The following is a 27189-nucleotide window of genomic DNA, read 5'->3' on the forward strand; positions in this document are numbered from 1 at the left end:
AAATACACCTATTTGAATTTCGATTTTGTTTTCTTGATTGAGTAAATAAATGGAATCGAGGAAGTGGAAATTAACCCACTTCTCGACATCCGATCAACTCTGCAAATATCTTTCTAACGAATCTTCTTTGTTGATGACCATTGCATTCTATCAACTTTTAGTGGCACTCGTGCACACAAAAGCGCACACTTTACTGAAATTGGATGACATCATGTTTAAAAATTTACTGCAGTTGATATACAAAATAAATGTCGGTATGTATCCAATTAAGATTTGGATTAGGTGTTAGCGGTGTTCACTGGGGAAGAAGGTTCAATCATGGTTTTTCTACCAAAAAAGTTTTTTTTTTTTAAAGATATAAAATACATTTTAAAAGTTCACAGCCGTTTAAGAGCCAGCCCTGGAGAGGAAGGTTCAATCCTCAAGTGCAAGAAGCACAATCTCAAGCTCTATAATTTGCCGGTATTTATATGTCAAATTTAGTAGTCCGCCGCTTGCTGAGACTTGAGCGCCGAGCTTTGTAGATGAGTTGAGGTAGCGGATTAGTGAGAGAGTACTCTAATGTTAATGGTGAAGGTATCCAGAGAGCGTAATAATAAGCTGGTTTTGTATGTTGCAGGAACGCCGAGCGGAGATGGTGAGACAGAACAAGGCGGCGCTGGCCGAGCAGAACAACGAGGCAGGAGTGACCGCCTCCTCGGGTTAGGGAGGCAGACGTGTCCACACTTGTTCTTTGTTCAACGGCTGCTGATCATCATTATTACATAGCGCAGCTAATATCATTCAACACTCCGCTATCAGAGCGCCCGCTCTGTTTTAAGAGATTAATTGTGAGCCGCCAGACGGTGTCGGCCATTTTACTTTCTAAGGTTTGCCCATTAAAGCAACCGTAATTTTATATGTAATGTTAGGTTTCTATTACTCTTATTGACCTTCACCTTCACTTCACTTCAGATAGGAATCCCCGCACTCTCTATACTGTCTGAGAGAGTGCAAACTGCATACGAGGAGTAATAGTAATAGTAATACATAATACTATAGCTAATGTAACTAGTTGTCAAATATTCGCTTTGTGTGCAATCCGTGTCCTGCATGGATGGTAATAGATATCGCTGAATTGATATTTTATTGTATAAACGTATTCTATTGTATTGAAAATTGTTAATATAATTGCATTTTTATCAACGTTGTCATTTTTATAATGAATGATGAATGAATCAAAGCCTTCTTATGAATAGTGGGCGATTACCCGAGACGGTAGTTGGGTAGGGCAGCAGCTTGGAGTAGGGAAGCCGCACAAACAACTCCCGCTCCTCATATCCACGGTCGGTTAGTTTGTAACCAGCGTACATACATATTACATATTTTGTCACTTGCACCTAACTTGTGCCATTTCATACAAACTTTTGGTTAGGTTAACATTGTGTATTCAGTCATAAAAGTGATAAAATTGGCTTTATGGCATTTGATTTAGCTAAAATATCATTGGAATGGTGCAGCGTACCTAACAAATTAGAATAAGAACATAATATGTATATTTTTAGCTTGTTCACTTTAAACAAATCCTCATTCGACCAATTTGCCTTTGATATCGTTGTGTAGCATTGTAGCGTTGTCCGTGTGTCGGTGGACATATTATGTATAGCGCGGTAGTGAGTAGCTTTTCTGAGAATTTCTATTTTTGCATATTTTAATCGTCATCGCTGTTCTCGAAAATTACGTTCCTTTTCTTTACTTTTATTTTTATACATGTGCTTGAGTTTGTCAAGGTTAGGGTCCTAAATACCCAGAGTGCAGCGATTATTTGTAGATTGATGGTTATTCAAATAAAACATTCGTAAATACCTTCACCGCTGGGGCTCTAGCGAGGGGACCATCCTTCTGTTGCAGCTGTTCTCCTTGCTAGAGCTGTTTGCTGTTTTATTTATACCTTCCTATACTTCCTCTCCTTTGATTGATGACTGATGAACTGTTGCCATGTTGCCGTGCTACAATAATAGTTGGAAACTAACCGAGAAGCTCACCTAGGACCACATCATCACCTGCAAAACAGGAAGAAACAGACCTTGTCATTCTATACTCCCTATATACATATTACTGGTAATTTTACGCATTTAGAGCACCTCGGATAAGAGATGATAATAGAGTGGATAAATTCATAATCTCTTTCAAAGGGCAAAGCTTTTTGAAACAGTACATAAGAAATAAATCCCGAAATGGGGAATAAAAGTCTTCACCACCCGAGCAGGGGCTAGTGGATTCATCTACGATTTTGAAATATACAAGGGCAAAGATACCGAAGAGGGCGTGAAGACTAATTTAGGTATCAGTGGAGAGATTACAAAACTTTTCTAAAAATAAAAATTTCAAAGTGTTCACTGATACATAACTGGTTCATTTCACACTCATTGATGTACAAGTTGAAGGCAATAGGCATACAATCCGTGGGTACTGTTAGCGCCAATCATCTGTGAGGTTGTACCTTCAAGGCTGATGCGGTCTTGAAGGAGAATGGCCGTGGTCATATGACTACATTATGTCTGATCGTGTTACCGGTGTTCGCGCCGTCAAGTGGTTGAACAGCAAGGCAGTACATTTTGTACTTAAGTGCGCAGCCTGTCAGCACTGTCGATGACCAGTCCATCATATACTCTGGTAACATTTTATTTTTTAATAAATACAAGGGTATTATAGTAAACATTGCCACACACTTAAAATATTGAGTTTGCGATTTATTGTTTTTGTCTTGGTACATATATCTACTACTCCACAATATAGACCTCATTTATTTATTTATTTGTTTGTACACGCCCAATTAGGGCTTTTACATATGATACAATTATAATACATTTGATATAATCAGAGAGTAGAAGAGATAAAACAATTAAAAATGTACCGAGTATAAAAATATTAAGTTAAAAACAACAAACAGAGTAAATGTTTTTTTTTTTCTCATGCCTCTGTTCTGAATTATTTCCATTCCTACTTAAGAAGTAAACCTTTTTTTTATTTCTTTTAGTTAACATTTCAAAGTAAGTGTTCCATTTTAATTTTTTGCCAATTATAATTCCTAAGTATTTATTTTTCAATAATAATGTATTTTTAAAACTGACCAATCTAGCTCTCAAAAGTCTAGGACCGCCTATGCCCTGGGCTCGTGCCCAGGGTAAAGACAGAACTGCCTCTTAGATGTTTTAAAACAATGCTAAATATCTCCTAAAATGTAACCAAATAAAATAACAATAATCATTAAGAAAATTTTATAATCAACTGTTAAATATTTTTTAAATCAAAGAAAATTTATTTGGAAAACTATTAAAATTAATAAATGGTTCTCCTGGCGAGGTGTTGGCGAAACACTATATTTTAAATAATTTATATCATCTCTAAATATGTAGTATAAAATAAAGTAAATAGTCTGTTTGTGCGCTTAGTTCTTCTAAACTATGCAACGGATTTTGATAGGTTTTTAACTATCCTTCAGAGAATTTCTTCCGGGAGGTTTACATATACATATATAATTCATGTAAATTATATTTATAAAAAGTAGAGAAAAGTCGATGTTTTGTAATCAAGTCGTAAAAAAATATTTTCAGGCACTTACATTGCTAACGCTGGCTAAACCTTATGAGATACCTCAAAATAATGTACTACGGAATTGTATATCTTGAACAGGCCTACAGAAAAGTCTGTCACTGTATATGTCTATCTCCTAAGGATAACCCCCAGCAACGCCAGTTACACGTCGGCTAGTTCTTACTATACACTAATATTACCCATACACATTCTTTATGATTAATTGGATTAACACAACTGTAAATAAATACATAGACCAATTATTGAACTTTGTAACCAGCCTTATTAATAATTTCCTAGCGAGGTGTTCGCAAAACACTATATAAGTCATTTACAGTTAACAACATCATTACTTTACACTACATTTGCACTGCATTATAATTGAGGACTAGGCTACAATAAAAATTGCAAAAAGTTATGAGCGTTTTAAGAATGTTTTTTTAATCTGCTTACTTACATCAAAATACCGTTATATTGTGCATTATTTATTTGGCTATGATTATAAAAGTGTAAAATGTCTCATATTTATTTAATTTTAGTTAATTCACTTGAAAATAAATTGCCCCTATTGCAGGGAATAGGTTAAGAATCAATAATGCATTCACTTTCCATTTGAATAATTACTTATTTTAAAATTGTTTAAGATATAAATGAAATTGGGTAATTTTAATAATAAAATAAAGACTGCCATGCAATTTTTTTTTATTATTTATCACTAATATCTTGCAATTTTTCCAAACAATTGACGTGAATATTTACCTCGGGAAATACCATCTCTTGGTAAAATTTTTTAGTTTCTAGAGTTAAAAATCTCAACGTAGCTTATCTTCATATGAAGTTCAATGGTTGGTATTTTGTATTGTAAGATGAAGAAAAGGTTAATGTTCCGAATGGACTGTATTTAATTTGTACATAGGATTGTATTTTCAGAATTACTTCAGGGGATCTTGTTGCACACTTCTTCTAGCATTCCTGACCAATTTACTTACAAACCAGCTGTATGTATCGATTTGGGAGGTTTGCTTTAATCTTGATTCATTTTAATTTCTGAACAGAACGGGTATATCAGTACGGGGCATGTACGGGGTTTCCAGAAGGAATATGAAGATTGGTTTTAAATTTTTTTACTGATAATATTTTCTCTCAAGTTCGTGGCCATTTTTTTTTTTAGGTAGAACAGTTTGAACACTACAAGTTTAACTATATAATATAGTGTCGGTTTATCGAAATTAAATTATGGCATTGATGATAGATGGTCGATCGGGCTATTCCACTCTCCACCAACTTCTGCGGGTGGTTGAACAAATTACTAACGGTTTTAATGATCGCCAACACACAGTACTCCTCGCCCTAGACGTCTGCAAAGCATTCGACAAAGTCTGGCACAGAGGTCTCATTTATAAATTGTACCTCCTAGGTATACCCCTGTCAATGCTTCAACTCATAGCCAATTTTATTAAAGGACGTAAATTTAAAATCAAATTAGATGGAACTTTTTCCACCGTTAGATTGCTAAGAGCTGGTGTCCCTCAAGACTATTCTCTCGCCAGCCCTCTTCAACATCTACTTAAGCGATATCCCCCGCCCCAGTATCTACGACCATTGCACAAAAAAATTAAAATAGGCAAATTTGACGACACAGAAGTCATGTCGACTTCAGTAAGCGAAATAACTGCAGCACGACGCATTCAAGCCCACGCCTCACAGCTACAATCATTTTTCAAAAAATATCTCATTAGTATAAATCCCTCCAAAAGCGCCGCCTGTGTTTTCTACCGTAGACCACCTATTCGGAGAAAAATCCCTTGGAACAAAAATATTACATACCTCGGAATTACCCTTGATAGCAAATTAACTTAATACATGATTATTGACTACTTATTGTTTTCTGCGATGCGATCCAAGCTCAAAAAAGATACTGTCATAACTAAACGACAATATTTAAACAGAATTCAGGACGGGATTAAAGATAATGTCAAATGCTTCCGGGATTTTATAAAATCACAACTAGGTCAATATGTAATAACTCTAGGTCACACAACGGCCTGAATAGTGGAGACAAATTTATAACGGACTCAGAATCTATCTGTCAGAAATTTGCAGACTACTTCCAATCTGTGTATGATAGTGAAACCCTTAATCTTAGTACAGATTTTACGCGAACAGAGGTCCCATGGAACGTAGGTAACATTTCAATAATTTCGACAATCACAAATCTGCTTACTTTATCAAGATTGGTAGCCACCGGTTTAGACTTAGGACGGGTTGTTTCGGAGAATCAATTCATCAAATTTCAACGTTCATTTTCAAGTTCTGTGAAAGATTTTTTCAAGTTCTGTTTTTATTTCAGTTTTGACAAGCAACTAGCCTACAATGATATAAAAACAGAACTTGAATAAGTCTTTCACAGAACCCGAAAATGAACGTTGAAATTTGATGAATTGTTCAAATTCTCCGAAACAACCCGTCCTTATACTCAAGGCACCAAACAGATGTAGTTTACACCGACTTTGCCAAAGCATTTGACCTTGTTAACCGTGATATCCTACTGAGGAAAATGTTTAAACTAGGCTTCGACCTACCAACACTAAACTTTTTCTCATCATATTTAAAATCCAGAAACAAATTTGTTTCGGTAAATGGACATAATTCGAAAAAATTCTTAGCGAAATCTGGAATTCCTCAAGGGTCTAACCTCGGACCGCTGTTGTTTCTAATACTAATAAATAACAACCAAAACTATGTTAAGAATAGTAAATGTCTACTGTTTGCAGATGACCTTAAAATTCTGATGGAAATAAGCTCCCAACAAGATTGTCTTAAAATGCAAGCTGATCTGGATGCACTATCTGAATGGTCGTTGAGAAACAAATTTGATTTCAATACAAAAAAATGTGTCACTATGTCTTACACTCGTTCTCTAAATACTATATTTTACGATTATAAGATAAAGGGCGAAACACTATCACGTGTAAATTCCGTAAAGGATCTCGGTGTAGTCTTTGATCCTGAACTGAAATTCTCTGATCATATATCGCAGCTCACTCAGTCTTGCTACAAACTTCTTGGGTTCGTCATTAGGACATACAAGCAGTTCAATAACCAAGATGCTATGTTAGCTTCGATGGCATACTGAGAAGCAAGCTGGAGTATGCGAGCGATGTTTGGGCACCGTACCACCAGAAGTACATTGATATGATAGAACAAATCCAGAAGAAATTCCTCAGATATGTCTATATGCGGACGCATGGAACCTATCCTAGATTCATACACCATATTGACTTTCTTGATGAAACTAATTCTGTGAGTCTGGAAACTAGGCGGAAAGCAAGTCTATCTATTATGTCTTTCAAAATATGGAACTATTTTATCGATAGCCCATTCCTCTTGGGATGCTATGATTTATATGTACCAGACCACTACAGCCGAAGTCGATACCATGACCTATTCAGAGTAAGGCAAAACCGAAGTCCTGGCAAATCATAGCATGACGAGGGGAGTGGTGCTATTGAACGAACTAGCAAAGAATTTAGATGTAAGTGACTGTTCTCTAAATGACCTAAAACAATTATTGAAGAGTCACTTAGCACTTAAGTCTCGGGTATTCCAACCCATAGAAACGCGTCCATCAATTGTCTCGCCCAGTACGGTGTAAACGCCAAAAATTTAAAAAACCAAAACAAATCCTACGTAAATTATCCCCCTAACTGCAGCCATGTACCAATGCAAATAAATTTTCACAAAAACTAAATCATATTTTCCAACAACAATAATTTAAACGGTAAATATTTACCTACGACTACCGTTTTTACTACTACAAAAAATTGCCCCTTTAATAACGCCTGCTCGCGTCCCCTTTAGAGTTATATCCCAGTTTTCAAGTAGTTTGTGGGCTACGCTAGGTTTGTATAGACTGGTTTGTGATTTAATTCTACCTAATCCAACCTAACCTAACATGTACGGAATATTTTCTCAAACGGTAGTCGTAGGTAAATAATTACCATTTAAACTAATGATGAAAGAGAAAGGGGCCTTTTTGGCCACTATATCAAAAAGTGAAAAAGAGTGTTCTTTGCCCATCAAAATGACAATTCAACAAACCTTTAAAAAGTGACGAAACAAAAACTAGATTGAATAGTTACATACGTAACCTAGTTTATGTTTCATTACTTTTCATGACTTTATACCACTTTTTAAAAGTGTGTTGAATCGTTATTTTTATGAGTAGTTATCCGGCCACCTATTTCCGTAAATAATTTGACATAACATTGTGGACAGTGTTGCCATACGGCGAAAATGAAAATCGGTAGATTTAAAAGAGAAATCGGTAGATTGGACACAAAAATTGATAGGCTAGATTGGTGGTGATATGCCCAAAATTTTCGAATTTATGTTGAGGGGTGGCTCTTGAAATTTGGAGATTTCAAAATATTTGTTCCCAGGATTCAAAAACTTCAGTACATTTTCGGAGAATACTAACTAAATTTGGTAGATTTTCAAAAATTTAGATTGATTTTCAGAAAAATTCAATTGATTTTCACAAATTTCGGTAGTATTTCTACCAATATCATTAGACTTATTATACCACAATGTTACTTTAAAAAAACTAAATTACATCGATTTTAATTCGACCCCATATCTCATTACGGTGCAGAGATATTGCGTAATCCTTAGGCGTCACCGACTACTTCTACCATTTAAATATCTAAACACTCCTGGCACTAATAACAACAAAATTTGAAATATTCAGTGATGTCAATCGATTAATTTTTCAGTTTTGCGGGCACACATACGCAGGCTGAATTTTTTATACATATATTAAGATTAGAAATCAGTTAAAATTTAACTCAACTATTTGGAATGTATATTATAATAAAAGACGTTGTCCTGCCAGAGATTGTTTTACATATAGGGAAGAAAATTTGTGGCTGTATGTATCTTTGGATGATAAATCTAAAAAATAAAAACAAAAAATCGTTAAAAAAATGTTTTTTTATACTTGGGTCCAAAACTATCCTATATTTCAAGCTGGGACCAAACATACACATTCACAAAATTTCATTCAAATCGGTTGGGCGGTTTCGGAGTTTAGCGTGCACGAACAAAGTGACACGTGATTTTTATATATCAAGATCTAATCAGTGGCGGCGTAAAGGGGGGGCGGGGGGGGCGGTCCGCCCCGGGTACCAAGGACCAAAGGGTGACAACAGTTTATATATGGGTGACAACGACAACACACTTGTGCAGTCAAAAAAGACCTGCGTCACACACAGCTATAAAAGCGCAAGCAGATATCTTTTGAACCGCGAGCGCTTATATTTTCTACCGTCACACGACGCTATAAAATATTTCTTCGTATGGTAGGGGAAGGAGTCAGACGAATTAGAGAGCTGCTACGAAATTCCATTTCTTTGTACTGAATTGACAGCTGTCATCTGTTCACCGCGGAGTGGGGGGTGCGTAACGGCGTAAGATGTGTACTGTCTATGGTTCATCTGCGCATAAAAGCGCTAGGTGTGACAGGTCTCATGGAATTGTATGGAGAGCGATATTTGGCGTGCGATCATCTTTTATATTTTAGAGCTGAGTCTGACGCCTACATAATACATAATGCGCACAAAATCTCCCTATAAAGACTGCTGCGCTGCTCACTGCGAGGGTGGAAGGGGTGAAGAGCCTAAAAGACGACACAAAAAAGCCAAATATTTTGGAATTATTTTTGACAGCACTCCAGATATATCACATGTTGATCAGATATGTTCATATTCAAGGCGATCAAGTTGAAGTGAAGGAATCATTTCTAGGTTTTTTCCCTATAGCTGGAAAGACTGCAGTTGATCTTGCTGAAAATATCCTTACACAGCTGGGGAGTGATAATTTAGACATACATCTATGTCGAGCCCAAGGATATGATAATGCTGCAACCATGGCAGGAATTCATGGTGGTGTACAAGCAAAAATCAAAGAACGCAATCCGAAAGCGTTGTTTTCGCCTTGTGCAAATCATTCGCTTAATCTATGTGGAGTGCACTCGTTTGGTAGCGTTTCTTCAAGTTTAACTTTTTTCGGAACTGTAGAAAGAGTTCACACATTCTTTTCATCATCCACACATCGGTGGGAAATATTAATGAAAAATGTAGGCGTTTCCGTTAAACGGCTATCAGAGACAAGATGGAGTGCTCATCACGACGCTGTTAAACCATTGAAGAATAATTTTGAGAAGCTTGTATCAACACTCGAAGATATGTGTGATCCCAACACCAGTAAAGAAAACGTTGAGACAAGGGAAGCGGCTTTGTGTGACTTCAGTTTTCTATGCTATCTTTCCTTTTGGTGTGAAGTACTAGAAGAAGTTAATCAGACGCAAAAGTATATTCAAACATCTGGGCTATCGTTAGAAAAGTGTGTAATAAAGATTAAGGCCCTTCAAATTTTTCTTCAAAGCCAACGCAATCAAATAGTGGAAAAGGCTATTTGCTACGCAACAAAAATATGTGAGGACTTTGACATTCCGATTGAAGCAAAAAGAGGAAGGAGGAGATTTTGTAAACGTATGCCCGGAGAAATGGCCCTAGATGCTGGTCTTACATTACCAGGCGAGCTGCAGAGAGCAATGTTAGAATGTCACGATAGATTTTACAAAGAACTAGACCATCGTTACAGGGCAGTGGATTTTATTCTGGTTACAATTAGTGTTGTTCAGACAAAAACGTTGGTAACATCACCAGAAGGAGATCTTCGTGGAATGGTTCCAAATTTATTAAAAATTTACGATGAATTTTCAGCAGAGGATATCGTGTTGGAGATATTACGATTGAGGCGCCATTTAGAAGCCGCCAACATTTCTGCCCACGAAGCAGTTCAATGGAATACATTGGAGCTCCTCAGATTCATTGTAAAATGGGGCTATTCTGAGTCAGTTCCAAGTTTAGCGCTGTGTCTTAGATTTTTTTTGACAATCTGTGTTTCGGTGACTTCATGTGAAAGAAGCTTTTCAAAGTTAAAATTAATAAAATCTTATTTAAGATCCACAATGAGCCAAGCGCGACTAACCAATCTTTCGATTTTATCAATTGAAAGAGACAGGAATATAAATTTTGATAATGTCATCGAATATTTCAGTAAAATAAGGTCTCGTAAGCATGTTTAGTATTCGGTGTTTTATTTTAAGTAGGGGTGCTCAATACAAAACCGCCCCGGGTGCCAATCTACCCTACGCCGCCACTGGATCTAATTACCATTAGTCAATTTGACAATAATAAGATAACGGCATTCAGCGTAAAGGTGGCAAATGCGAAAATAGAAATCCTCAATACCGACAATTTTCTAAGGTTCTAGCTACATAGCTTATCTGCAGTGTGCAGAGATCATGCGACATACATTGCACAACATTTCTCGCGTTTTTACAGCACTCGGTTTTTGTCGATTCACTACCGAACTACCGACCCGTTGGATGAATCTCTTATTTGAATAATAAAGTGGATGCAGCAGATTTTAGAAAACACAAATAAATTTACAAGTGTTTTCTGACATTACACTTATTTTGAAAACCCACCAAGATCTTCGGGTGCCTACTTAATTTAAAGTTTTGCAGTGGCAACATTGGCTTTGTTTACATTTATGACGGAATGTAATGTAAAGTTTCGGGTTGTCAAAATAAATACAATTAGTAATAAAATAATTACGATCAAAATGACAATACGCAATGTTTGGTACCTCGATTAATTGCTTAATTACCATAAAATATTGATGCTTATGAAAAGACGGGACAGTCACGATGTACGTCATATTGCATCGACCAATCAAATTAGTCTATTGTCAGCTGAGAGTCAATGTGGGTCTTTTCAATGTGCACAAATGTTTGGTTTTGTTTTGAATAGTTGTGCAACAGTGAAAATAAATAAGTGAATCGTGAAAACATTAAAACAATACAGTGCTATGTTGTTAAAATGCTCTACCGAAGACAAATCTTCGAAAGCGATGGCCTCTACAACCAAAGGAAAACCTGTGAGGGGAACCGGTATGTGATATTATTATAATAATCTCTACACAATATGGCGTCTCGCTTTTTATCTAGGTTTATTATTTTTTCGTAAAATGATTAGTATTCTAATAAATCGCCGTGTTTCCGTTTTTTTCTCGTAAAATTGTCTGAACGATAGAATTCAGCAGAGTGACAACTAATGGCACCGTCCTTTCGGCAAATCATTTTTATAAGATGTTGACGTTTGACTTTATTTTTTATATATTTATTTACATAATATCCCGATAACTATGAAATGCTCACCCGCGTAAACAACGAACACGCTGATATAATGACACTCCGAGCCCGCGTAAATGTTATATTATTTGTAAACAAATGTACGCTGTTGAGTATGATTATTTTTTTACATTTTTAACACATTTTAAAGTTGACAACTTGCTAATTTATTCGTTAGAATTGAAGTGGATGAACATTGTTTATGATAATTGGCTAATTCTACCTGTCCATTGGCTCAGTAACTACACGACTAGGTACAGTGTACGTAATGTGCGTGACCTTGACTCAGCACTCAACAGTACGGCAGCTAGGTCTAGTTCCCTACTGCCAATTCATGATACCTGCGAACTGTTTCATGACCTGCCGTAATCATTTTATTAATACGTAACTGTAAGTATGTCGATATTATGCTGCTTCATTATTTTTTGTCGGATAGCGTATCTTTGTTGACATTTTTAGAAAATGTTTAAACAACCTATTTCTGTCGACTGGTCTGCTCAATGACTGCCTGGGATAAATATATTAACGCTTTAAATTCTTGGTCGGATAGTGCGAGGTTAAAGTTGGGTAAGGTGACACCAAAGGGTGACACTATATCGACATTCAAAAGCCAAGGGTTCGACTCGAATGTAAAAAATTCGAAGATATGGCTGTAGGAAGAGATTTATTAATGAGGGTCTTGAAGAGGCCCGGATTATATAAAGGAGGAAAAACATTACCGGTAGGTAACTCGTTCCAATCTAATATTATAATTAGTTTTAATATTTCCTCTTTAATATTTTGTAAATATTTTCAACCCAGAAGCTAAGGTGTAAAGTAATATTACCCATGAACGTACGTAAATATTATGTATGTAGGTACTGGTGTGTATGTATAAAATCGAATTATTCATTTTATGTCATCACATTATTCTGTTGTTCATCTTAGTCTATACCAGTAGTAACATTGATAACGTATAGTAATCAGAGATGTGCAAAATGGGTACCCAAAACCATTTGAAATGCAAAATGGAAATGGGTTAAAACTTTTCCATTTGAAAATGCAAAATGCAAAATGGTTTTTAGAAAAGCATTTCAAATGCAAAATGCAAAATACCTATTTTCAAAATGCATTGAAAATGCAAAATGGTTTCTCAGGTCAAACAATTAAAATAATTATAGAATTTTTAAACAATTTTGTCATTTAATAATGGACATCAATGTAGAACAAACATATTACATGATGGTAAATCCAAAAACATCACGACTACAGATTATGAAACCACAAAAAATTTGCGCGGGACTAATATTGCCAACGTAAAAACATAGAAACTGCTATCTAACATTTAATATTACAGCGTCATGGCCCCATGTTAAGTATTTGAATCAATATTTTTTGTAATGGTATTACTCAATTGCCAGGGCTCCTACCAGGGAGCAACTTTACAAATGTAAATTATCTCTCATAGCGAGGTTGAGGACCGACTGATATTTGGGGCTTATGAAAAAAAAGATTAGTGGAGATAGTAGGAAGAATTTTTGTTGTTTGTTTTTGGGGTGTTATGCCGTGTTGCGCTAACTCCTTCTTTAGCCGACGTTTCGGACAGCGTTGCAGTGTCCATCATCAGGGCAGATCCGGTAGATCCGAAGATCCACACATCTTCGGATCTACCGGATCTGCCCTGATGATGGACACTGCAACGCTGTCCGAAACGTCGGCTAAAGAAGGAGTTAGCGCAACACGACATAACACCCCAAAAACAAACAACAAAAATGCTTTTGGCCGTGAGAATCTAAAAACTTACCAAAAAAAAACTTACCTAGTAGGAAGAATGTTGCAAAAAAGCATTTAAAATGGAAAATGCATTGAGAAAAGCATTTAAAATACAAAATGCAAAATGGTTTTTAGAAAAGCATTTAAAATGCAAAATGCAAAATACCCATTTTGCATTTTGCATTTCCATTTGAAATGGATTTATTTGAAATAAAGCACATCTCTGATAGTAATGTAATGATCTAACTATGAAATATAGTATGCTAGCGTTACAACTGTAATTATTGTTTGTTTTCGCTCTTTCATCTCAAATTCATGATCTTTTTTTATCGAACTACTACGAAAGTAACATTGAGTTATACATATATGAATAGACTACATTACATGCAATATCAGTGTGAAATATTGTTCCCCTGAGGGAAGTAGGAAGGGGGTGTGGCTGCTGTCGATGTCGCCCGAATCCTTCCGACCGCGAACGAACTCAACGAATGAGTCGTAGGTGACCGGCGCCCGCGCGCCGCCGTGCAAATGCTCCACGAGTTTTTAACATTAATAAGTCAATTTACACGATGAATGATGATACTATTGCTTTCCCTATAATTTCCAGTACGACATGTACAATATATCAGCGTGCATGTCGGCATTTTGAAGTTATCGCAGGAGACCTGTGCCCGGCAAGCGCTCGTAACTTGTATCCGAATGATGCCCGTGATATCTCACATCGGACAATGATCCGATATGCGTGGCCCATACTTCGAACGCCAAAGCTGGCTCTATCTATATACCTCAATGGAAAGTAATAGATATATTATAATATGCATCTATGTCAAATTGGGCAGCGAAAATTCTACAAGAACTGACAGGGAATCAATATTATTTTAGTTTAGAAAGGCAACGGGTCATTGTGCCAAAGAGGAAAGTGGGTACCCGAGGCCTCCCTGCCTATCAAAAATAATTATTGCTGCTTCAGAAGTGTTATTTTTTCCCTCTTAATATTTATTCAAAACCCAGCTTGTCGTATACATTGTTTGTTATTGGGTTTATTTTTTTATAAGCCTTTACTTTGTTTGATAACATTAAAGACTTTGGTTTATTTTTCTTTAACCCTGTACTTTATTTAATTATTCAAAAGTTCAAGACGCAGCTTGTTTTATAAATTATTAGCTACTGGGTTATTTTTTTTATAACCCTGTACTTTGTTTAATAATTATTCAAGACTTAGCTTTGTTTTATTTTTCTATAAATAATGTACTTGTAATTTGTTTAATTATTCAAAAGTACAAGACCCAGCTTGTCTTATAAATTGTTAGCTATTGGGTTCATTTTCCTATACTCCTGTACTTTGTTTAGTATTCAAGACTCAGCTTGGTTTATTTTTCTACAACTATGTATTTTGTTTAATTACTCGAAAGTTCAAGACCCAGCTTGTCTTATAAGTTGATAGCTATTGGGTTTATTTTTATTTATTTTGAGCGAAGATTGGCAACAACGACGTTTAGACGAGTGCCAGCAGCGCAAAGGGTGGCATCTGGACAACATATATTTGCTAAATATTTGTTCAGGTCATTATAGACACTGACCTACGTAAAGAATAAATAACGCATTTTAATATTAATATTTTTTGGTTTATCCAACTATCAAATATTCGCTACCCTTTTTGGACACCTTGTAATACCATCCAGTATTAGAACTCAGCTGTGAATTGCAATTATTGGCAGTGGGCAGGGGAAGTATAAAATAGACTTATAACAGGTCTCTGAGGCGTGTGCGTTGGAGAGATCTGAAAATAATTTATTACAGAAAGTATTGTTTTTAAAATGTTACTAAATTATGGATTTTACGGCGTTTTTAAACAAATTGCATTAATAGTGGTAGCAGAAGTATAAAGAAATCAATCAGAAAAAAACAAACTTCCCATAACCGAGCAAATTAGCCCGAGGAGTTAAGGCGAAGCTTAAGGCGAAGCTTAAGGCGATACCATACGTAGTAATGCAAAATCATGTGTTTTTGGTTCGAAAATTTGGTCGCCTAGAAATGTTTCAGATGCTTTAATTAAATACTGCGAGTAGAATACATTTTGGCCTTTGAAATAATCGAGTATTTTTTAGAAATGTCTTTTTATAAGCCCAGAAAAAAATAATGTAAAGGCCTATAAAAACTGCTTTAAAGTTCAAAATCTCCTACTTACGAACCCGTTTTCGGTTATGATTTTATTGTATAATGTGGCAAATTAAGTTATTTATAAAACGATCGAAAAAATTAAATATTTATGCCTGAACATCCACAAAATAAAATAAAAGGCACTTTTTGGCCATGTTTTTTCTTGCATAAATCAAAACAGGCGGATGGTGTTAAACGGGAATTTAAACCTTATCGCCATCTACGTAAGGGTTGTTATTGATAGCGGCTCAATTAAAAATATTACACGATGTAGTGCATAATGCATCGCCTTAATGCTAAATCACTATTTTGATTAATCTTTATAACGAATTGGTGTACACTATGAATACCAAAAAATATGCTTTAGATAAATTGAAGGTTTTCCTATCGCTTCGCTTGAGTAGAATACAAATAAAATTACAAATTACAAATTTCTCAATAAAAAATATAAATGCAAACTACTAAAAAAAATTTTTTTTCAATAGAAATGTATGAACGCGTAAAGGAAACAACATTAAAAATACAGTATTATAGCTACGATTATCTGTGACAGTTTCACTCGATTAACTTTTTTGCTTTCTTATAAAATTATTTACAAAATAAATGAAAATCAGTTTTGTGCTTGAAATCGAAAGGTTTCTAGACTCCGTTTGTACGATTTTAATGCCTATTACCTACAATATACGGTATACCAAGAATATACACATTTTTGGCTTGTAGCTTCCTCTTAAATGGTTTTAAAAATGTGCAATGAGTACAAGGAAAAAGACGTGCGTCGGGGGTTAGCGGACGTTTAACGTTATGAACAGCTAATCTTACGGAACTTATCAAACATATTGCTTAATATTTTTCACCAGTTGACCGAACATAATGTTTTTGATAATCAATGTTTTGGCGTGATATAATGGTCCGCTGAACAAGCATCAAGCACAACAGTTTCAAGGCTCTTCCTGGTGGAGGTGGAGCCTATCAACTAAACGACTAACGAGGAGTGACACTTTCCGGCAAATTATTCTGCGCCCCGTGGTGAAATTTCATTAACATCAAGCGCGCGCTCATCGGCTGCTTTCAATATTGTATTATTTTCGGACGATTCATAGCGCCCAAGGTTGATCAAGTTGATCGCCAAGTGCTACTGTACTAGTATAATAATAAATGTACTATAAATACTTTCGATTATTGACTATCAATTGTTTCAACAATAACCATCCATGTAAGAAAGAAACGAAACACGACTAAAATTGTTGGATTTTTGCGCTGCGTTTTCTCTTTCTACCCGAAGCAAAGTTTCTGACAGCCGAATGAGGGAGTCAAATCAGTTCAAGACTGTCTGAAACGTTGGTCCATGAAAGAAACGGATCGTTTTTCGCATAATAAACGCTGACAATTTAAAAACTTCTTTTACTATGGTACTAAACTAATCCAAATCCCACTCTCTTTCAAAAATCACAGCAACATTGCAACGTCTAAAACCCAAATAATATTTCCATGTGTACATACATAATATTATGATTTTATATCTCTCGCCTGTTTGAGCTTGAACACAATTGCACTAAAATCACTATATGTATAATATATTATTTATTTATAATAATTCTTTCAGTAACTTCATAATAATATTCACATAATTAAATTTTAATATCAATATGAAATCCTCAGCTCGGGAGATTCCAGTTAGGAAATTATTATCTGTACTTGTAACAAAAAGGGAAAATATAAAAACTTCTATTATCATATAACAAAAATAAGGAGAAAAACAACCTAACCTATATATTTTGCTCCGAAAAACCGCAAGTGTATTTAAAGGCAAAAATTTGCGCGAGCCGAATCGAACGAATTATGGGAAAGGAACGAAGCAACTGAAAGCGGCTCAAGGTCGAAACACATTATTAAAACCCGACGCGACCCGATGAAACGCGATGCGTGTTGAGTCGAATCAAATGTATTGTTTTCTTATGACCAGAAACACACTATGAACATCCGACGCGACGCCATGTCGGATGTTCATAGTGTGTTTCTGGTCATAAGAAAACAATACATTTGATTCGACTCAACACGCATCGCGTTTCATCGGGTCGCGTCGGGTTTTAATAATGTGTTTCCACCTTCACAGTGTTCCATTTCATGCAAGCTAGACGGAAAAAAAACTCTAACACATCGATATAGTACTTGTAATTTTGTAACACGTATAAAAATAAATTACCTTTTATTACAAAATTATTCATTTACGCGCATTTTAAATTTTAAGATTTAAGTAAGCCTACCTCTGTTTTTCTTCACTAACACTGAGCTTTTCAAGTTTAAATTTACTTAAAATAATAATAAACATTTCCTGAAGCCTTTCTTTGTTCGGCAAGCTCCTCCATGTCACGAACTTTCTGACTTTATATCTCGTATATGGTGCCTGTAAAGCAACAAAATAAGCTTGATGCAATTTCGTGTCCAAAGATATCGTAACCGATTTGAATATAAGGGAATAGGGAAGGGATAATTTGGAGCCAGAGATTGATCGTTGGAAAAGTTGGGAACAGCGGCCGAAGAAACAGAATAAGAGCCAAAATGCTACATATTTCCCTCCTACCTAACTTAATTTATTGTCCCTTCAATATTGCCTAGAAATAAACAGAGATGTGCAAAATGGGTACCCAAAACCATTTGAAATGCAAAATGGAAATGGTTCAAAATTTTTCCATTTGAAAATGCAAAATGCAAAATGGTTTTTAGAAAAGCATTTCAAATGCAAAATGCAAAATACCTATTTTCAAAATGCATTGAAAATGCAAAATGGTTTCTCAGGTCAAACAATTAAAATAATTATAGAATTTTTAAACAATTTTGTCATTTAACCCTCCGTCAGGCACACCTATGGGCGAACCGAAATCGGGCGCACCCGGCCTGAGAGGCCACCAATATATTTTTAGCCCCCACCTTCCACTATATTAATTCTAATACAAAATACTTGTCGGGTAGTCTTTACTAGGATCTAGGATCTATAGAAAGGAATTAAACCAAATATAACACAAAATAATCAGTTTATTAAACATTACCAACCATAAACTAAAATAAACAATTTTCCAAAAACAGTGTTCAAAATAATTGGTCAAACCGAGCTCCATAAAAGTAATAAAAGTTTTAAAGTAATAAAAATTTAAAGGTAAGGTAGGTGGTAGTCTCTACTGACTGCAGCCGTAGCCAGATATGGACGATGAGGTTCCCAGATCAGCAGCCGAAAAACAAGTTTGGCACAGCGCGTTTACGTGGAGTAAACAGATCGGTTGATGACAACCTAAACATTCGTAATTCGTCATCCTCCTAAATCCTGATTCAAACACGCATATTCCACACTTTTGCCTTTTTTGATGTGTTGTAGGGGATGTGTTTTATTGGAAGCGAGTTTGCAACTGAATCGGCATTCCACTTGTATTCAGACTTCGCCGAGCTAGTTGTCCGATGTCGCTCTCATCGCCTAAATCTTCAACCAAAGCTGGATCTTCAGAAGCATCATCATCGAGAAGAAACGTCACCATATCATCAGCATCATTGCGTTGAGAGAGATTATCTTTTCTAGCCATTTCGGCAGAAACATATGTATATAAAATGCCTAAAACTGAAATTATAATTCAATCGGGCGCACTCTGCCTGAAAGGCCAGGGTCCAATACAGAACTTATTTATCAAGATACTGATAAACTTCATACAGAACAGGCATAATTGAGTATAATGAACAACTGCAAATAAAAATATCCTGAAAAAGGTCACCTTCAAAATTGTGATGCAATCGGGCGCAGGCGGCCTGTGAAGCTGAGTGTAAGGTGTAAGTGAGCTGCGTAAAGACCGACGACTGACTGAAGACGGGCGCCATGTAAGGTTCCTAAAGTTAGGCGAGTAAAATGAGGGAAGGGCGGGAGGCCGCCTTTGAGAATTGGAGAGGGAAAAAATGTCTTTTGTTGGCCTCTGAGGCCGGCTGCGCCCGACGAAGGGTTAATAATGGACATCAATGTAGAACAAACATATTACATGATGGTAAATCCAAAAACACCACGACTACAGATTATGAAACCACAAAAAATTTGCGCAGGACTAATGTTGCCAACGTAAAAACATAGAAACTGCTATCTAACATTTAATATTACAGCGTCATGGCCATGTTCAGTATTTGAATCAGTATTTTTTGTAATGGTATCACTCAATTGACAAATGTAAATTATCTCTCATAGCGAGGTTGAGGACCGAGTGATATTTGGCGCTTATGAAAAAAAGATGAGTGGAGATAGTAGGAAGAATGTTGCAAAAAAGCATTTAAAATGGAAAATGCATTGAGAAAAGCATTTAAAATGCAAAATGCAAAATGGTTTTTAGAAAAGCATTTAAAATGCAAAATGCAAAATACCCATTTTGCATTTTGCATTTCCATTTTAAATGGATTTATTTGAAATAAAGCACATCTCTGGAAATAAAGTTAATATATTGTTAGATGCAAAGCTGGTGTTTATTAATAGTTTTTGCTGGCATTTTATTTTAATAATATCCATAATTCATGATTGCCGTAAAGGCCAATACCATAATAAATATTATGTCAGTACTGTAAATATATTTTACTCATTGTTGGTATATTATTATTATGTATTACTATAATGTGCCGTTGGCATCATTCAATGTCCAACACTTTTTTTTAAATATTGGTGCGATGAAGAGCTTATTTTTTATTATTGATAAGTGATACATATCGATTGTTTAGTTGCGAGATACTATTATTCGGCTTCATTCTTTGATCCGCAAGTATTCCGAATGGTGTCCCACATTTATCGAGATGTCCTCTCGATATCCGCTATTGGAACATTTTAACAAACTGTAAGCCTGTATTGATACATTCCTCGTGTGTGAAAATTCATAGGTTTTAACGCCTCTACAGCTTCAGTTTTAGCTTACGGAGCATCGAATAACATGGGAGCAGTGGCGGCTTGCACTCACGAATGTAAGTGGTGCGCTAAAAATATTGTCAGTTACTACTAAATGTCAAATACTAGCAATGAAGCTTATACCGACCTGCTGGAAGTGCATGCATGCGAACTGAGAACTAAACTGGTGCCATCTCGGCGCGACAAATAAATATATTATGTATTCGGGTATATTCGCATCGTCGAAGAGTTCCGAGACATTGATCAACGCCGCTCATGTTTCGGAGAAATTTTAAATTTTCATAATAATTGATGTTCTCATGCGACATTTCTCGGTGAGCGATATGGAATCCGCTCGCACCACGTGACTTATGACGACGTGATACAAAAAACGAAAATTCGAGCCGTTTTTTTTTTAGGTTTTAAGGATTTTTGTTTTTTTATTATTTTATTTTTAGATTGACCGAAATTTAGGGAGTGCGTTGCTTCAACGCTTTTTAGCGGTAGCCGCCACTGCATACGAGCACTGCTCAATCTATTGACATAATTATCTATCTCTGCTCTAATCACATTATTGGAAAACAAACGACACGAGCGTTGTACTCAGTTTGAAAGTGCGTGCAACGACGATTACAGCAGAAACACCGATGTTTGTGACGTGCTTTCCCTCACATATATTATGTAGGTGTAGCAGCTCGGTGCGCATTATCAAGTATTAGGCGGATGTGATGACTTGGAACGCCTTCGTCATCCATCTCGTCTCACGTCTCATCTTCACAATCTGGAGTTATTGAACCCGCTCAATACGATGCATTCCATTATCCGACTTGCCGACAATACCAACCCATACGTGGCGTTTCGCTCCTTTGCCGCTATCACAGCACTAACACTATCAGTCAATATGATTTAAAACTAAACATTATGAATATTTTTGACTTTTGTCTGTGTTAATATTATTTTATTGTCATTTCTCGACGATAAGCTTTGTAAATTTGTAATATTGCTTTGGATTGATTTTTGGATTCTTCTCTTACTTACTTCTTCATTCGGCTTTTTAATTACATTTATTTTAATTTCTCTTTTGTTTTCGATAATTAATGAATGTAAATATTATGCCGGGAACACGTGAGAACAATACAGAAGACAATACAATAGTTTACTACCCTGCTCTGTAAACAGCATCGACTGCGCAGGGCAGGATTATGGGACAATACAACAATTCTACCGTAGTTCAAACGCGGAACGTTGTAATGAGGAAGCTACAAGCCAAAAATGTGTATATTCTTGGTATGCCTTATATCGTCACAAATATAGGTAATAGGCATTAAAATCGTTTGACAAAAGGAATCTAGTAACTTAAAAGTACTTAATTAAAAAAATTATTCGTATTCCACTCAAAGGAAAAGATGGGAAAACCTTCAATTTATCTAAAGCTATTTTTTGTATGATGACGTCGCTCTCTTTGGGACTTATTTAGTAGGTACGTAATTATTAGTTATTGTAGATAAGAAGCAGTCTTTTGTTAATTATTATTACTACCTACATAAATTAATTTTTGAAATGTACCTATATCGTTGTGTTTTCAGATTATGATTTCGGTAAAGCTGCCGAAGTAATTTAAAAAAAATAACATTTGGTTAACATAACATATGTCGAGGGAGATGGTAAAAGATGCACTAGGGTTCCATTTTTCACAATCAAAATTATTTTTGAAGTAGAGGAGAGGCGTATTTATCGTACCCAGTAAATAATAATAATAATAATAATACTTGGATAACTTGTATAGCGCCGTTTTTGTGCAAAAACACCTCAAGGGCTATAATAATAATGTTTATTTCAGCTGGACAGAGCGGTGTGTGTAATGCTCTGCCTGCCATAAAAAAGTTTACATTTAAGTTAATACATAAAAATAAATAAATAAATAAAATAATAAATTGATGAACACATGAGGACTTTATGGTGGCTTGAGTGAAATTCTCCATCTCCGGTGTAGAGGCGCTCCCTGCCACTGGGCAACGGCCTGGACAAGAGTGTTGTCCGATCTCTGGTAGTGCTGACTCGTCTCGGCTATTCTGTGGCGCATCAAAGCAGCGAACCCATGCACCCTTCCTTCGGTGAACATCTGTGGGGCGCTGCATCATAAAAGTACCGGGTATTTTTATGCGGTACTTTGTACTTGTGACAAATCTCCAAAATACCTGGTTCCTAAGTATTTTTAAATATCACAGGTTACAAAATCTTCAAAGTATTTTATTCTGGGACTGAGTATTTATTACTTTCTGTCCACTGTCCCCAGATACTATAATCCTCAGGTAAAAATCTAAAATCGCAATCAGAAGTTGCAGAGTTCATTAACCCGCGGTTACAGACAGTCGCAACCTAAATTAGTATTTGAAATATTTTCGTTTCTCTATTGTCTATTCATTGAATCAATGACATTCGTTGAGTGAGTGATCTGTGGCAAGTACTTGTCTATTGATTTGATGATTTGTGTAATTGAGTGTTGTTTTTGTTGATGACCAGTCGCAGTCGCAGTCAGTTTCCTAATAGTATAGATAATTAGACGATAATTGAGCGAGAAGTGCTTTGCTTGTGCGTAGGTACCACTGGTCCATTTGGCTCTGGATCTGCGTCTTTAGGTTATCACTCAATAGGTTTGTGTAGTATGTTGAAAACTGAGGCCTGTGGGTTATCATCCACTATCATTTTTGGAGGGCCCGAAAATTTCCACTTGTTCTGTTTTAGTGCTCTACTTCTTATTTTTGTAAGAATGAGATGCTTATTCTTATTCTCCTATATGTACATACACTGAGAAAAATGACTACTGATAATTTAGCTCTGGAAAACCTTTCGTGCGCTGGTGGTTTTGGAATTTCGCCCTAGCTGGAATTTTTTGAGATGCGATTTATACCCGTATGCCATGAGAAAATGCATAAAAAATTAACAGAATCGCTTGGGCCTGAAACACTTTAGAGTTCATTTTTTATTTCACGCATCTAGCCCTTCGGAAGGGGTCTGGTGTTCCAAAGGGAAACTCTTCAAACAATTGGTAATTCCGGGTAAAAACGGGATTGCAGGCCTTTCGAACGAATTAATAGGTTTCCTGATAAAGTTTTAGTAAATTACGAATACATTAGGACAAGGTCGGAACACTTCTTCGTGAAAATCCTATTATTTTTGCATTTTCCTTGATAATGTATCATGCCGAACACTTCGATAAATGGGATAGCGATATACTATAAGCTGCTCACCTCACTGGAGCCTTCCTGTCGAGATGTGCAGCTTTACAATTATAGAAATAAAATAATACATATGAACTTAATATAACATTAAATACAGTTATCAATCATAATCAAAACCTCTGCCATAGGAAATGTGTGGGTCACTACGTTTGGTGTCTTAGCAGCGGTGCCCGGTTTCATGGGGTGAGGTGTGTCTAGGTCTTGGCGGCGGTTGCTCTGCCCACCTACTGCATGGCGGGACGGATCGTGAGAGGCCGGTTGAGGGAAACCTTTTGACCTTTCCAGCAGGACTCTCTCGACCCATCGCCTTGCACCATAGTGGAAGGGATAGATTCATACGTCCGTCACTCCCGGACACTCTGGCCCCCAGATTCCTACCGACCCCATTTATTTGAATTGATTAATTTGCTAAAAACGCTTGAATCGTAAGGATCGTTGATGGAAAACGTATGTTTTATAATGAAAGTCGTGTTTGAGACTGATATTAAGGTGTTGAAAGAAGCACTTTCCAAAGAGAAACACCTGAAAAACTGGCAAAAACATGCACACATCAGTCTGCCTCTTTGGGCGTACGTGGAATTATTTATCCTTTGCTAAAATACTTTTGCCCATGTACATTGGTTTTCAGACTTGAATACGGGCCAATTATTGTAATCACATCTTCTTCCACAGGTTCATGTCTTTGCACGAAGATTTGAAACTACCTTGTGTAGTGTGGATCACAAATTAATCAAACAGTATTCCGTATATTGATGGCTATTCCGATGTCTGGTCACGACTGCAATACGTAGTCCGTAGAATGTAGCAAATCATATATTATGAATAATGTTTGCAATCCCGTGAGTTTTCAGCAATATTTCTTCCCGCGGATATTTGGGATTTTCATGTGCGAAATTTATGGGATTAAAAAAAACTAAATTTATACCAGCAACGTGCTGTTTATACATATAAATAAGCCGTATTCAAACATTGACATTGGAAGAGGAAATGGACTTGAAATTATGTAGAGAGAATAGAGGCGCATTTCAAGCTCGGACCTGCAATCGATTTTGAAGAAAGAGAAGTACCTTTTGAGAACGGGAGGTATCATATGGACCTTCAGTTAGCAGACACCTTCATGATGACCGGTGCCGGCCTTTTGTGCCAAAATGTCCGTTTCTCGTACGTTTTTCTATAAATCTTCATAGTCATGTTTTTTACGTATTTTTTTCCGTCTTCTTAAAATACTTATTATGTTACCTTTTCAATATATTTTTTATAATATTACTAATACCAAAAATGATTGTTACGAAAAGTCCTCTTAAATGACCAACTGTATCTCCTTTTTATTGTTTTTTTATATTTTTTTAAAAATAATATAACTAGTATCAAAGATAATTGAAACCAAATAATAAAAAAAAATTGTATATGAACTTTTCACAGATTTCAATTTAATTACCTTCAATAAAAATCCAACAAATCTTGAGGGATTTCTAAATTCTATCCCTTAATCCCGCGAGATTTTAAAAAACGTGCGGAATTAGCAAATCCTAATTATATGAACATTAGGCTCTGCCACACGTACGCTTTGGAGCGGCGGTACCACGCGCCGCTGCAGGCCGCCGAGCAGAGAAGTCTTAGGGCCTATTCCCACTTCCGTTTTTAAATCGGAGGCGGGTCCCGTTTTAAAATCGGATGCCCTATGACCCTGTTGACATCTCCGTTTTAAAAACGGATCCGTTTTAAAATCGAATCCCACTCTACAAAAAAAAATGTTTGATTCAACCAAAACATTTTATTTCCTCATTCTTCAGTAGACGATGGTGCGCAATGGACGACGATGAAGCTCTTGTTGTCATGTGGTACTTATTAAAAAGAAGGAAGAGTCAAAAGAGTGAAAAGAAAATTTTGGTGTCACCCAATCATAGCTGAAAGATTTTCTGCAAGAACTTTCCAAGTGTTAATTGGTGAGTTAAGAAGTGATGAACTAAAGTTCTTTAATTATTTTAGAATGTCTATCACTTCCTTTAACCATCTACTGGAACGAGTTTCAGAGAGCTTATCATATCAAAATACAAAATTAAGAGAGTGCATTTGTCCTGAAGAAAGGCTATTTCTCAAAATCCGGCATGAATAAACAGCAAACTTTTCGCCAAGCCGATAATTTTAATGAATTATTTTTATACCCTGTCGTTTTATCCCACAGCACAACTCTTTCTTCGACCAGTGGAATTAAAAGCAGCGTGCCTGCTTCCTTGCGACTGGGAGCGGTAGGGGAGGGGTCGGGGTGTGGCGGGGACTCTGCCGGAAGGACTAGGCGACAAGTGTGAACAGCTCCATACAAAACTATGAGTGAGTTCCGACACGATTTTAAAACGGACGCGCTGCGCTGGCGATCCATCTGACAAAAAATGCCGGATCCGTTTTAAAATCGTGAAAAGTGTGAACAGCTTCATACATCCACTACAGCCACTAGGGCATCCGTTTTTAAAACGGGACCCGCCTCCGTTTTTAAAACGAAAGTGGGAACGGGCCCTTTCAAAAACGTTTTACTTTTCTGCGCGGCGGCCTGGAGTGGCGTTTGGTACTGCCGCTCCGAAGTGTACGTGTGGAAGACCTTATTGATAAAATCGAAAAGCACGCTGCGAACTTGGCATGCAAAACAGCAATAATACAATACGGTGTACATGTGCTTACTTTGTGATCTTTGTGACTAAATTCCTTGTTTTATGTATTATACTTTATTTCATTATATTATTATCACATTACTATTTTTTCTTACACCGTCACACCGCAGAATTCTTGGAAGTTTAAAATGTTCAATGCACTTGTCAGACATGACGGATACTTTGAAATTATTAGTACCTACTCAAGATTTTTTAATCCACCCGGAATTATCACAGTATTATAGTATCAAAAGTCGGTGTCTATACAAAATTGGCGTACCGCCAGTAAGACTCATATTTTCCTAAATTATTCTTAAAATGAATTTACGAACAAAACCTACATTTAAAAGAAATATCAGTCAAAACTATGTGGGTTGCAAGCTTCTTTCAGTTCCTTTGAAAGATAAATTGAAACATTGAAATTAGTGTTATTTTGGGTTCCTGATTAATTGGTTTTCGGAAATCGTCTTTTCACTCCAAATGTTTAAAGTTAACCTTCTGCTTTCGAGGGTAACTAATTTGGTACAAAGGATTTGTATACAACGTGCAGGGTTTGCAGAGATTATAATATTTCCGACTCTCAACTGCACAATGTAATGAATGGTACGTATACATTTTCCAAAAGAAACGCGAGCCGAGCCACTAGTTACGGGAAAA

General features: G+C 36.2%; 2 protein-coding genes across 7 annotated transcripts in view; both read left to right on the forward strand.

The window, feature by feature from the left end:
* Positions 1-1858, forward strand: part of stai (stathmin) — a 107896-nt gene extending 106038 nt beyond the window's left edge. For 5 of the 6 annotated variants that reach the window (XM_089630918.1, XM_089630919.1, XM_089630917.1 and 2 more), the window contains one exon: positions 620-1858. In XM_089630918.1, the coding sequence (XP_089487044.1) occupies positions 620-706 (87 nt within the window). In that variant the 3' untranslated portion in view covers positions 707-1858. The remainder of the gene's footprint in view (positions 1-619) is intronic. The other variant, XM_089630923.1, reaches the window with a different exon arrangement.
* A 9358-nt stretch (positions 1859-11216) lies between these two features.
* The window catches only part of NFAT (nuclear factor of activated T cells 3), a 145352-nt gene continuing 129379 nt past the window's right edge, over positions 11217-27189 (forward strand). The window contains exon 1 of the mRNA XM_089630925.1: positions 11217-11596. Within this exon, the coding sequence (XP_089487051.1) occupies positions 11515-11596 (82 nt within the window). The 5' untranslated portion in view covers positions 11217-11514. The remainder of the gene's footprint in view (positions 11597-27189) is intronic.

Source organism: Hesperophylax consimilis, chromosome 4 (genome assembly GCF_061612785.1).
Source record: "Hesperophylax consimilis isolate HC1 chromosome 4, BYU_Hcon_1.0, whole genome shotgun sequence".
Classification (NCBI taxonomy): Eukaryota; Metazoa; Arthropoda; class Insecta; order Trichoptera; family Limnephilidae; genus Hesperophylax; species Hesperophylax consimilis.